This window comes from Schistocerca serialis, chromosome 2 (assembly GCF_023864345.2).
Source record: "Schistocerca serialis cubense isolate TAMUIC-IGC-003099 chromosome 2, iqSchSeri2.2, whole genome shotgun sequence".
Lineage (NCBI taxonomy): Eukaryota > Metazoa > Arthropoda > Insecta > Orthoptera > Acrididae > Schistocerca > Schistocerca serialis.
In genome coordinates, this window is record NC_064639.1 from 564,279,522 (window position 1) to 564,292,983 (window position 13,462).

The 13,462-nt window shown below is 37.7% G+C and overlaps 1 protein-coding gene across 1 annotated transcript in view; it reads left to right on the forward strand.

The window, feature by feature from the left end:
* The window catches only part of LOC126457564 (uncharacterized), a 332,561-nt gene that overhangs the window by 247,765 nt on the left and 71,334 nt on the right, over positions 1-13,462 (forward strand). The window contains exons 16-18 of the mRNA XM_050093978.1: positions 1,906-1,975; positions 3,103-3,234; positions 4,633-4,733. Coding sequence (XP_049949935.1) covers positions 1,906-1,975; positions 3,103-3,234; positions 4,633-4,733 — 303 coding nt within the window. The remainder of the gene's footprint in view (positions 1-1,905; positions 1,976-3,102; positions 3,235-4,632; positions 4,734-13,462) is intronic.

Below are 13,462 nucleotides of genomic sequence, written 5' to 3' on the forward strand. Positions count from 1 at the left end.
CATTAAATTTAGGACCTGTTTGGTTCCTTGGAGATATTTCAAGTGCTACACATGCCTTTACTGCTGTTGTAAACAACAGTCTTCATATTCTTACACAAAAGGAATTTTGGTGTAGTAACAGTGGAAATTTCTAGCGGCAACAATACATAAAATAAAGGAAAAGCAACCTGTCACCTATAGCTGACTGATGTGTGCCACTTAGAAATATACAACAGAAAACATTCACACTAGGTTTTGAGGTGGTTTTGCTGTTTGTCTAGCAAAGGTACAATTTTTCATGCACACAATCACGCAGACACCCAAATCCACTCACCCACAGTTGGACTGACTTTTTATCGATTATTGAGGGCAACTGCCTTCGATTAGATGGCGGAAGAGAGCTGGGATGGAAGGAAGAACTAAAGTGAGAAGGGTGCAGTGGGGTAATGTGGGGCAGATCTTTTTGACAGATGACTGCACAACAAGTTGAAAGGACTTTAAAGGGCCAAGCATATAAGATCCTGCTGCCGCCTTTCTTGCCTTGTGCGTCCTTCCCGACCCACTCACCACCTCCATCTACTTGAAGCAACTGCTCTCAGTAATCAACAGTCAGTCTTGCCATGGCCGTATGTTTGGGTGTCTGTGTGGTTATGTGTGAGAATGTGTGTGCTTTTACTAGAAAAAGAGTAGGAGCATGAAAGCTAGCATGAATACTGTTTTCTCTTGAGTGTTTTTTTGTGCCATCACATAAGTTGAGTGGTTGCCTTTAGTTTATTTATTATTATTCCCTACAGGAATTTTGGAATAATGATTGTTGCATTGATGGTTGACTAGGCAGAGAATAGTGTGGACACTGTCTTCATTTGCTACTCTGTTCAGAAGTCTGCAATCACCAGCAAAACCACATCAGATTCAAACTGGCCATGCACAAATGCCTCATTCCCAGTGGTTGCTCACCGTATTTTGAAAATCTTACAGAGTTATTCTCAGAATGAAACTATTCTCCCAATCTTGTTGAGAAACAGACCTCTTGTGCACTGTCTCAGCTCTCATTTAAAACTCCTCAAATTCTGCTGACATAGCCAGAAAATTATGCCACCTTTCAGCATCACCCAGGCTGGACCAGTTAAATGGTAAGTTTTTACCGGGATTTAACTGCCTATTGTCATGCTCTGAAATGAGAATTCTTTACCATACAATCTTTCCAACCCTTCCAAAGTAGTATTGTGCTGCCCATCCAACTTACATAGTGTCTTCTGAAACATTATGGTCCTTCTGATGTTGCCTAATAGACCATATCCCATGGAAAACTTAGGTGCGAGATTTGCCCCATGCATCCTACCACCATTTGTGTCACTGGTATTTTCTATCCCCATCAAAGGCAGGATTACATGTGAAAGCGGCCTCTCATATAACACTTTCATTAAAAGTACTGCATGGGATTGTATATTGCTATAAATGTGAATTAGTTATCTGCCTGGATGAATGACCACCTCAAAACTCTGGCCATAATCCAACTAGAATATCTAATGATGGAGCACTCTCTGTAATGTAATGTAATTGAATTTAGTGGCCACTTCACTACCTGTGCAAGTTTGTTTCTCACCTAACACCAGCTTCACTGAGTTGCACAGGTAGAAAATCTCCCTACAGTACATCATCACCCATTCCTGCAGCCCCATGGCCTCAGCCTTTTCTAGTACTTGTCCTCAATCTGCCCTCTGCCCTCCATCTCACTCTATTTCTCCCTCCTGTCCTCACATCAACCCCTCATTTGTGCATATGTGTGCTGGCGCAGGCTGTTTAAATATTTCAGCAACACAATATTGGTAATGTAATTAGAGCTTGCAGACAGAATAAATTGCATACATTCTTCTGTGATGTTTTTAAAAGAGTAATGGCATGGTTTTTGTTGTTTTTTTCCAGAGAGAAATGCAGAAGATGAAGGAATACCTTACACTGGGCAGGCAGCAAGTGTTGCAGCAGAGAGGCTCATGTAAGGTTCTACATGCTATAACTGTTTATTTGTGAAAAAATCACTGGCTTTTGTTCTATATTAAAATGTCCATGCTTAGGAGCTGTAACAGGCCCATAATCAACTGTTAAGGCATTATTTTGTGATTCGGAAACAATTAGGAACCATTATTGAGGATTAAACTGAAAACTAAGCAGAACAGTTGTTACAGAAAACCAGTAGTATAGCCTGATTAAAATGATTTGTTGGTTGACACTTTATGGCTTGGAACTTTGCTCCTTCAATTGCAACTCTCAACGTCACAAATTGTCTACTATTTTCTAATACACCACACCATAGTAGAGTGTCAATTCATTTGCAGTGTTAAATTACTGTAGTGCACACATGCAATCCTTTACCCAGTACTTCCAGTAACCAGTTTAACTGACAGTGGCTGCTGTGGGCAGAAACATGCTCTGCCTTTGTTGGCAGCTTAGTCCTCATGATCAGGTTTAACAATGACATGCCTAATACCTGACATGGGATAAGTGTCTGCCACATTACAAATGTCAAAAAGCAATTAGTTTTAAGCAGAGTGTGATCGTATTGGTGGTGGTGGTGGTGGTGGTGGTGGTGCAACAGATAAAGGCTAATGAAGAACAACATGCGGTCAAGAGTCATGCTGAATGTTTGAAGAGGTGGGGGTTGCACCACACCCATCACTCCCTCTCTTTCTCTCCTCCATCCCCACTTAATTACAGTTTGGAATTCAGTGAATGCCATATTCTGCAGATGGTTTCATCAACAGTAATAGAAATCTGTAAACATAAAGACACCTCCTGCTTCACTAGTGCTGGGAAATGAAAATTAATGAACACAGTTTGCTTGAATCACTAATATAGTATAGGTTGCTGTATTTAAATTGTGCATTAAAACATTCCACTCCACTGTCCTTTTTAGGTGTGGTGTAAGTGTGCATATTGAAGACTGTCTCTTCATTGTGTATTCTCTAGAGTAGCATTTGAATGTAAACTAAAAGTTTCACCATGAAACAAACTGGAAGGTGATAATATTTTGTACATAAAAATACACATTTTTAATCTAAATATTTTGCTATCTTTTAATGTATTCTCTCCTGCCTTGAATAAGTTATGCTGTCCATGTTTTAGTTCCGCATTGCAGACTGAGCTATGTGAAACAGAGAGGCTGTATCAGCGTATTGTACATTTACCAAGAACAGCTGCAAGTCGAGATCAGGTTCCTGCTGCACCCTCACGAGAAACTACTAGGCAGCGTGCAAGGTAATAGATGTAACAGATCTCATTGAATGCAGCATACTCCTGTCCATGTTTTATGAATTTCATATATGTTAATTACATATCTTGATGCACAGAAGAAAAATGAAAGTTACTTTAGTTACCACTTTTGTAGTTGCTGCTGGATTTTACATGCATTTGAATTGTGAGAGAAACAGTAACAGTCTAGATGTAAATGATGAATAGGCGAAGAGAGATTTAAAAACAAAACCAAACATGAAGCTAAAATTTGGAAATAGTTCCTTTTTTCTGGAGTTTTTAAGTGTGGCTTTGCAACAATAAGGCCCATAAAAGGAGGAAGATTGCTGTTTTACCACTTTGTTGGAAAAAATTGGTTGATATGTAGTACTAGTTCAGACTATTGGATATCGGCTTTGTTATAGGAATCATCCTTATATTTGTCAGAAGTGATTTACAAAAATCATGGAAAATACGGATCAAGATAGCTGAAGGCCTGTTAACATAACTTGCTTTAAATAAGAATTCACTGCCTTGACCACTCACCATCTTGCTCTGTAACAAAGGCCTTCATTAATTTGAATGTGGTAGGACTGATTCCCACACACACTTAGTTTTTGCGTTCATTTTTATTCTAAACCTGAACTGTTGATCAGTGAATATGTATAAGTAGCTTTAAATTATTTTGGAGTTTTTAATTCATTTCTTCCACATTGTGGTTGATTTTTATTTCTTGTATGTCCTGTTTATTTTGTCTGATCTGTGCTGTATCCTTTGCATCGTTTTCACACAGTATTTTCTTTTAGTTCCAACCCTAAGAAGGGTTGTTATCAGTGTCACTTATTTCCAGCAATATCTGCTGCTGATCAGTATGTGTTTTGGATCGTCCTTAACCTATATGGTAAACATTTGTCTATCCTAGTTGTTTTTGTGCAAGGTGATATTTTTGAAACAGTGTTCATTGTGGGTATTCCTATTTATGTCCAGGGCCATTGAAGCCTCGGCAGTCTTATGTGTTGTTATACTTCATCACATGTAGGCTCCACATTGTACCTCTTCCAGCAGTTCCAATTTGTCCAATAGGAACATGAGATTAGAAAGTACTTTCACAGTAATCGGCCAGTCTTCATAATAGACAAACACCCCAAGGCAGTGGCTATCCAAATGTTTGGGGATTGAGAATCCTACTACTTCATTTCTCATGACTGTTTCACATACTTCAAATTACTTCTTAAATAACAAGAGAGCGTAGATAAGGATGCATTTTGATTCTAATATGACTAGTGTACTTCCATTTATAGAGGTTTTTCAACATACATTTTTCATTACATTTCTAATTCATATCTCATTATTTTCATTGTTGTACTTGGTAATTCTGTCACTAGGAGCAATAGTGAATAATACTGCTAAATGTTTATTTTTCAGACAAGTTTTGTGTGTAATGGTTGAAAGCTTGACACAAGTTTTTGAAGAAAATGACACATTTCATAACTTCTCTAGAGATGATTGTGACAGCAGAGTGCGAGGTAAGCTTTTAGTTGTTTCATCTTTATGATTTGTATATTTGTTAATACTGGTTTTATATTTGTTAATAAGGTTGATTACCAGACAAATCTTTATGCACATCAGTAGGTATGAATTTTTCTGAAGGCAAGTGATGGAATATTTAATGTCACAATTATTATTTACATTTACAGGGTTTGGACAAAAATATGAAAACACCAAAAAACAACTCGTTACCATGCCTAACATGATTTAGAAAACCTGTTGGTATTCAGAACACCTTCCAGTTGTCTTGTAATGGGTAAATACGGGTCCTGTATTGTATCCAAGGAAATCTTACACCATTTTTCCTGCAAAATAGTGGCAAGATCAGGTAGTAGTGAAGGAGGGGGATAGGGATCACACCCTCTTCTCTCCATAGCAGACCACAAACGCTCAATAATGTTGAGGTCTAGTGACTGTGGTGGCCAAGGGAGATGGGACAGTTCATCCTTGTGCTCACAAAACTTGTCCTAAACAATGGGGAAATTCATCCTTGTCCTCACAAAACCAGTCCCAACAGTACAAGCCATGTGAACAGGGGCTCTGTTGTGTTGGAACACAGGATTACCATTGAAGAACAAACATTGTGCCATGTGATAGAACTGGTCAGCCAAAATGGTCACATAATACATGACAGTAATATGACTGTGCAGAGTAGTCGTGGGGCCCCTGGAATAACATGAGATGGCTGCTCAAATCATAACAGAACATAACAGAAAATATGAAAACACCAAAAACAACTTGTTACCATGCATGTTACCATGATTTAGAAAACCTGTTGGTATTCAGAACACCTTCCAGTTGTCTCGGAATGGATAAATATGGGTCCTGTATGGTATTCAATGGAATCTTACACCATTTTTCCTGCAAAATAGTGGCAAGTTCAGGTAACAGTTTCACTCTTGGAACATAAACTCCACCAGAAGTTGGAAGCACTGTGAAACAAGGCTCACATGATCAAATAACTTTCTTCCATTGCTCCATAGTCCGATTTTTGTGGTTTTGGCTCAGTGTTTTGCTGTTAAGGGCATTTGCATCACCGGAGAGTGGTTTTGGAATTCCAGCTCAACCTGCAAGTTGCCTGTGTATGGCGCTACCTTCATTTTACTTGTGTGCTAATGGAGTTTGTGAGTGCAACAATTCTTTCTGTAGTGACTTCTGCAGCTGTCGTCCTCTTTATTTTTCATCGGACTACTGTTCAGTGATCGTTTATCACAATCACGTGCCTTTGTCCACATTGTGTTTTAGCCGATGATTTTTTTCAGCTATCTCTGTATGCGGTATAAATGTCTGATGAAATTCCACATGGCACAAACTCTTTTGACACTCTTGTTACAGAAGCATACAATGTATGAGCACAGTCAATTTATGTACATTTGAATGTTCTTAGCTCTGACATTGTGCCCTAAAACCTACACAGAACACTGTTCTGACCACGACTGATTTGTGCAATGTATTAAGGACATTGCACTGGTGCCATTAACTGTGAAATATAACAGTGCAACCTGAAGGCTTGGTTAGCATGTACATTTATGTTCAAGTGAGCATTTCTTTCAGGGGTTCCATATTTCTGTTCAACTCCTGTATGTGTTCCTAAAGGATAGCATTTTTGTTACTTAAATGTTTCCTGAAAAATGCTATTTTTAAAAACCTGCCAAATTGAATTCCAGTCTTGGTGTTTAGATATCAGTCGCATTACAGATTGTGAAAATAAAACCGTATAATTTATATTTTAGGAAATACTGCAACAAGCCACAAGTTTTTTTAAAATGCTTTTCTTGCACCATTACTACTTTTAGGCCTGAGCCTTTTGTCAGATAATAGCATTAACTTCTTTGCAAGTTTTACATTTGTGTGCTAAAGTATAATGAAGTTTTTGTGATTATGTGGTTTACAAAAGGTTTACTTTTACATCCTAAAATAGAACAAAGTTTTGTGATTCCACAGTTTTACACTTACATATGTTCTAGACATCGTACTCACTTCATGAAAAGCCGTCCTTTACTTATTACATGACAGAGGTTTCATTTTTTTGCATGATTCATGCTGATCAATGGACTGAACCAAATACAAAATGGCGGATACATTTGTTTCAGCTGCTGGTTTGATGTGCCAAAGAATGTGAAACGCGTACAAATATGGCACATTTACGGAGTTATTGGAAAGATATTTCTTCATAGTACAGATAATTTTATAGAGGTATACATTTAATTATTTAGGTTTGAAAGATGCTGACAATAGCCAATGTAGAATTTTCTCTCAGTCAAATTAATAATTATTTCAAACTATAGAAGTTTTATGAAATTTTGGAGATACACTTGTTTTTTAAATTCTGGTTGATCATTCAGTATGCAGTCAGGTTTGTTGTGAATGCAGTTGTGCATTTCTAATTCCTCTAATAAATTCATCTGTATTCCTTTTTTGGTAAAATGTAATATCTATAAGTTTTCTTCAATGCTTATCTCTGTGTTTACATGTTGGGCCATTTGAGTAGCAACAGTTGACTTATTTAGGTTGTTGAGCCAGAGAGCATTCATGTATTTACAAAATACGTCGAAACTCCTATCAGTGTGGCGGTGTAAAATTTGGAGCACTCAGGCCTGAAACTAGCAACAGTTCAATAAAAACATTTTGGAAAACCTTGTGGCTAGTTGCAGTATTTATTGCAGTGTAATTTATGAGAACAGCTGTGGTGTTCTCTAACTACAATGAATAAAATAAAAGCATATCGCTCCTTGGAAACTAGTTCTAATTTCTTAGTTTGTTTTTGCATTTAAATAAATTATTTCAGAATAACATTCAGCCATATGATTAATTTACTGTAAATTATCAATCTGTGTTTGTAATTGTCACATACAATATATACTTTTATCAACATATCGTGGCTAATGCTTCTGTGAAGAAGGTACTGACATCTGCCAAACTAATATTAAATAAGTTTTTGTAATACACTTTTATAGTTTATGTGCATGTATGGGCAAGTTCTAATGATTAATAATATCCCAAATTTTCTAGGCTTCTGACAATGATAAGTTAATCTGTTGAAATTAGTAAAGTGAAATAAATTTCCTAATTGTGTAACTGATGACAGAATTTTATTCTGAAATATATACCACTGTTGCTGAGAAAATTACAGTTCTTAAATAAATGATATGCCAGCTTCAGACTGTGAAGTGTACTTGCAGCTTTCAGTGACTTTTAGACACAAAAGACCACCTGACATTCTTTCCAGAATGTCTTGCTTTTGCATTCGTTTGGTAACATTGGTAGCTACCGTATTTACTCGAATCTAAGCCGCACTCGAATCTAAGCCGCACCTGAAAAATGAGACACGAAATAAAAGAAAAAAAAATTCCCGAATCTAAGCCGCACCTGAAATTTGAGACTCGAAATTCAAGGGGAGAGAAAAGTTTTAGGCCGCACCTCCAAATCGAAACAAAGTTGGTCCATTGTAATATGAGACACAATTTAGGTCGAATGAATGACGATACCGCTACAGTAGTTTGGTTGGAGTCGTAAGCTTAGCAGTTAAGCTTTACAAGGTAGCCATTGCTATGCGCCAGGCGCTCCGTCTGTATTTATACGGGTACTCTTGCTTTTTCACATGCTTCGCCTGGTTTGAATCGATTGCTTATTTTGCTTTGATCTGATAAGTGCCGTTTTCTTTGTTGTAGGTGTTTACGTCACTCTAAGCTGAAAATGCATTACTGTACTGTGTCATGCATTGTTCGTCGCATTCTGATACTTCGTGTTTACGGCCTGTCGCCGCTCGCGGCATGGCTTGCTTTTGTGCGCACTACCACCGCCTAAAATTTAAAAAGAAAAAAAAAAGAGAGAGGAATCGTCTCATTAGCGAAACAATGGCAATAGACTGCTATTTGTTGTTACTTACACAGTTGCTTTCTTTGGTAATGATCAACAAGAACCAAATAATGGACTGCGTATGATAGAACATGTTCTGAATGAGAGTTAGGCGAAAATTTTTCTCCGTTTGAAAATCTTTGCGGCCGCTTCTTTAGTACATCAAATTCTGCACAGAAATTAGTCATCTTAGATTTAAAAATCTAGTCAGTTGCCGTGCTTCATTTCTGACTGTATCACTATTAGGCATAAGAATAATATGAATATAAACATGACACGATATGTATATTCTTCCACGTTTGCTGGTGTCTCACTCTCGTTTCGTAGTTTATTAGGTATACAGGATTTAAATGAGATAGCAGCAAAAATGAAAGAATACATGGCAAAATGTTTATATTCGTATTATTCTTATGGTGAAGAGAATACTGCATGTGATTCACATTTCATCAGGTTCCTATTAGCAACCATCTCTTCTCACAGGTAGGAAAAAATTCAGAACGTAGAGTTTGCCACATTGACAAATATCCAAAACAGTCTTGCCAGTCGGATTTTCGTACTACATTGAAATTCTGCTACATTCGAAGATGAACAATATGGAATTTGTATTTATTTCGTTGGATAATGTATGAATATGCAGTGGTCGAAACTCGGGGCGGAGGAAAAAATCTAGTTTTCCACATTTTTTTTAATTTATTTACTAACGCAGAGGTTTTGGCGCCAGTATTTATCTTTGTGCCTACAAAGCATGCCTGTGTAGTGCTACATATATTCAACGGCAGAAGTTGGTTGTGGCGGCACCTACCAACATTTTTCAGAACTTCCACTTGCTTTGCACTCGATTCTAAGCCGCAGGCGATTTTTTGGATTACAAAAAGCGGAAAAAGGTGCGGCTTAGATTCGAGTAAATACGGTATACTGTATATAACCACACTTACACATAGCTTTTCCATGCATGGCCATTCAGAAGGTCTAAAGCATCTTGTGAAAAGTTTTTCAAAAGCTAAATATGGATTAAACTACCCCTGTGGGAGGAAAATATTGAAGAGGATCTTTTGAATGAAATTTGTAATATAATTTTAAGCATACTCTGGTTGAGTATGCAATGACAGATTAAGAATTGGTATGACCTTATATGTGCTTAATAAAAACAGTATAAAATGCAAAGAAAGCAAACTAATGCACTCCATATTTGAAAACAGTCACAGTTTTGTAAACCGGCAGTAGTTGCATTGCCATGTTCAAATCAACAATGTAGGAAAAGATAGATTGCTACTTAGTGTAAAGATTACATATTAAGTTGCAGATAGCCATAATGAAGAGATTTATGTATCAGCTATTGGCCACAGCCTTCATCAGAAAAGGAAAGAGAAACACATCGTTCATTTACACGAGCAAGCACGCATCATGCACATATGACTGCCAACTCAAGCAGCTCAGACCAACTCTGGTCCGAGCTGCCGGAGTTGGCAATCATATGTGCTTGAGGATGCGTGCTTGTGTGAATGAATGGCTTGTGTTTCTCTTCCTTTTACTGATGAAGGCTGTGGCTTATAGCTTATGTATAAGTATCTTTTAATTGTGCCTGTCTGCAACTTAACGTGTCATCCTCATGCTAATTAGCAATCTGCCTTTTCCTACAATGTTAATATTCCAATCTGGAGTTCCCAATTTCAAATAAAAAAGGCTGGGGTCATCAATTAAGCACAGCACCTACAACTGAAAGCACGTTTATTACTGACACCTCTGGACAGCCAGATCAGAGCTGACCTTTTGGATGGAGTGTACCCCTTCATGCGAACACTGAGTATTCCAGAATATAACAGCATTACAAACATAAGATAGTTCAAGAGTATTCCAGACTCAGTAATGGACACTACTGAGTAATGGACACTGCTCACCTGCAACGAGCCTGGTGTATTCATGTCATGCTTATGATACAAGGTACCATTTTCCATAGATGTCTCCTTTTTATGGACTGATGGTGAGTTTCATGCTAATTTTGAGTGACTAGGTCCTGCAGAGACCAAAACATAATGGAGTGGATACTGGAGCCTTTATCATGGCCTTTATAGGTGACTTGCCTGAGAAGGTAAAGGTGATGGTTTATTGCAGTGATGTCAAACTGTATATTCTTACATCCACATGGTACTACAAATACATGCAATTCGTACATGTCTTCTCATTGCAATGTGAACTCAGTCTGTAGGAGCTTGGTCACCAATTATACAAGAACAATCTTTGTGCCCCTCTTCCCAGCTTCATCAGCTGTGGGGAGTGCCAGTCACACTGTTCACCAGACTGCATCATTTTCAGGCATGAAAAGAAAATCCGGGGTTTCAAGATCCTTGACTGCTACACAAATCGAGACCAAGAGGAAATGTCAGTTGCCTACAACCTGCACACCCTGACTGTTTATCACGTGACCTAAGTACTGTAGTTCAGTTCAAAAAGAGTCACATTTTTCGAGATGACACCAGAGTCATTTTTCTGACAGCACTCAAAAAAAGAGTATGAAAATTGGCAATATGTTCCTCTGTTGTACGACCTGAGACGACGATATCCTCAAGGTAGTTTGAGCAAAATGGCACTTTTGAAGTCAGCTATTCCAAATAATGTGCAGGTGCGGAAGCACTGCCAAAGCACAAATGCAAATACTTGAACAGTCCTAAGTGTATATTTACAACATACACTTCCTGTCATTCTTCGTGCAATGGAATTTGCAAGTAGGCATCACACAAATCTTTCTTGGAAAAGTAGCGTCCTGTACCAAGGCTGTCCACGAGTTCCTCATGGTGAGGTAACGGATGAGTGCCAACTGTTGTCTGTGGGTTGAAGACTTGAAATAAACACAAATGTGAATGCGACCAGAATGCTTAGGCAACAAAATGAGAGGACTTGCCCATTGACTAGCTTGAAAGGCAGCAATTACACCATTATCTTGCCATTCTTTCAATTCTTTCAATTCACTGGCTGCTTTGTCTCTTAAAGCAATTGGAATGGGGCAGGCCCAGAAAAACTTAGGCTGTGCATTGTCTTACAATGTAACATGTAAATGTTAATACTATTATGTTATATTCTCTCATGAAATGACAGAGGAGATGTAAGACAAAAATCTTCAACAACAGTGTCTAAAATACTGCCTTTACTGTTTATTAGTGTTTAAGTTTACCATAAATGTCTTTAAAGATAAGGTAGTATTCATCCGAAAATCTCAAAATCAAATTATTCAGTATTTAAAAACATTCTTGAAAATTTAAAACTTTTTTTTTTTTTAACTTCACATCCTTACAAGCTATGAAGGTAGTTTTGTAACAAACAATATTACACATTGTCGACTCATTATGATACACCGTTACTGATCTGTGTTTTCTGCACAGCCATCACATAACATTACAATATGAGACAAGCAACTTTCAACAACTTTTACAAAAATGTTATTTTTATTTTTCTTTATCTCTATAACAACAACCTCATTTGCCTTCTGGGATGCTTCCTTCTCAGTGGTAATCCCAGATAGCCTTGGTGCCAGCTGGTGAATGTTCCTCGGGAGATTCTTCCAGTTAGCTTTCTGTGCCATGTGTTTTATCAGCTCCAAACCCAGTTGCTTGAGAAATGGCCTTCTTGAAATTCCTAGTCCTGAGTTTGCTTTGCATATTACAAGTGCATTTATACTGGCATTGTTCAAAATGACATAAAATAAGCACAATGAGCAGTCTTGTTTGTGTTTCAACATTTTATTCTAAACAGATGGCATCAGCTACATCCACTCCACTCATTGTTGAGGTTTCGAATGTAATAATCTCTGGCTTATTCATATTACCTGTTTCTTCATTGATTTTATTGTGTGTATGTGTTGATGATAGCAAAATTACACTTTTGTTTTTCCTTGGCACATTTGACACCAATGTGAAATTGTCACAGAATATAAATATGAGCAAATGTATTTCTCTGCTTCTGTGAGACAAAAATTCGAAAGGAGTTTCTCATTTATTCTTGCTTTATGTTCCTATGAGTGTCAGCTTATAATCTCTGAAAAGTTCTCTAGCAGGAGTGTTGCTTGTGAACCAATTGTCAAGGGTATTATTCCTTTCTTTTCCCTTCGGTGGCTCTACAAGTCTGAGCACAGCATCGTCAGCTGTGTTACTCGCTTTGAAGAAACCTACAGGTTGTCGTCCTGCATATACTTCGAAATTTCATACATAGTATGTTTTTATGTCTGCCATGGTAAATATTTTTATCCCGTACTTTCCAGGTTTTGAAGGAATGTACATGCTCAGAATATAGCAACATTTAATGAACTGTAAGATATTAACTTGTTGTGTAATGCCTTGTGCTGTTTTTTGTGAATCCCTCTGTAACATCATGTAAATGGGTCAGCTTATCACTTGTTTTTATGTGCCTTACTTGTGTGAATATCTTGGAAGAAAACTAAATCATTGCAGTGACTTACCTGTAGGGAATATTTCTGTCCAGATGTCACAAGTATCCCAGAATTCATCCATATTCATTTTGCCTCCATGAAGAATGCTAGAAATGAATGAAAGACCCAAAAATGCCTTCAACTCCTCTCCCCCCCCCCCCCCCCCCCCCCAAGTTTCTTGCAATATTTTGGTCACCCTTTTTCAAGAGATTTTGTGAGACTTCTGTAAGTATTTGTGCTCTCTATTATCAAATCGAGCAAATCATTGTCGATGAACAGTTTCCAGAGCTCAACAGTGATGTTAGCATTCCTGGCTTCCACACTGGCACCAAGCAAATGCATAATTAAATTGTAAGATCTGGTATGGACATTTTGGTTGGGAACAGTTTTCAGCCATTTAGTTTTTCCGTGTCTCAACAAATAGCACAT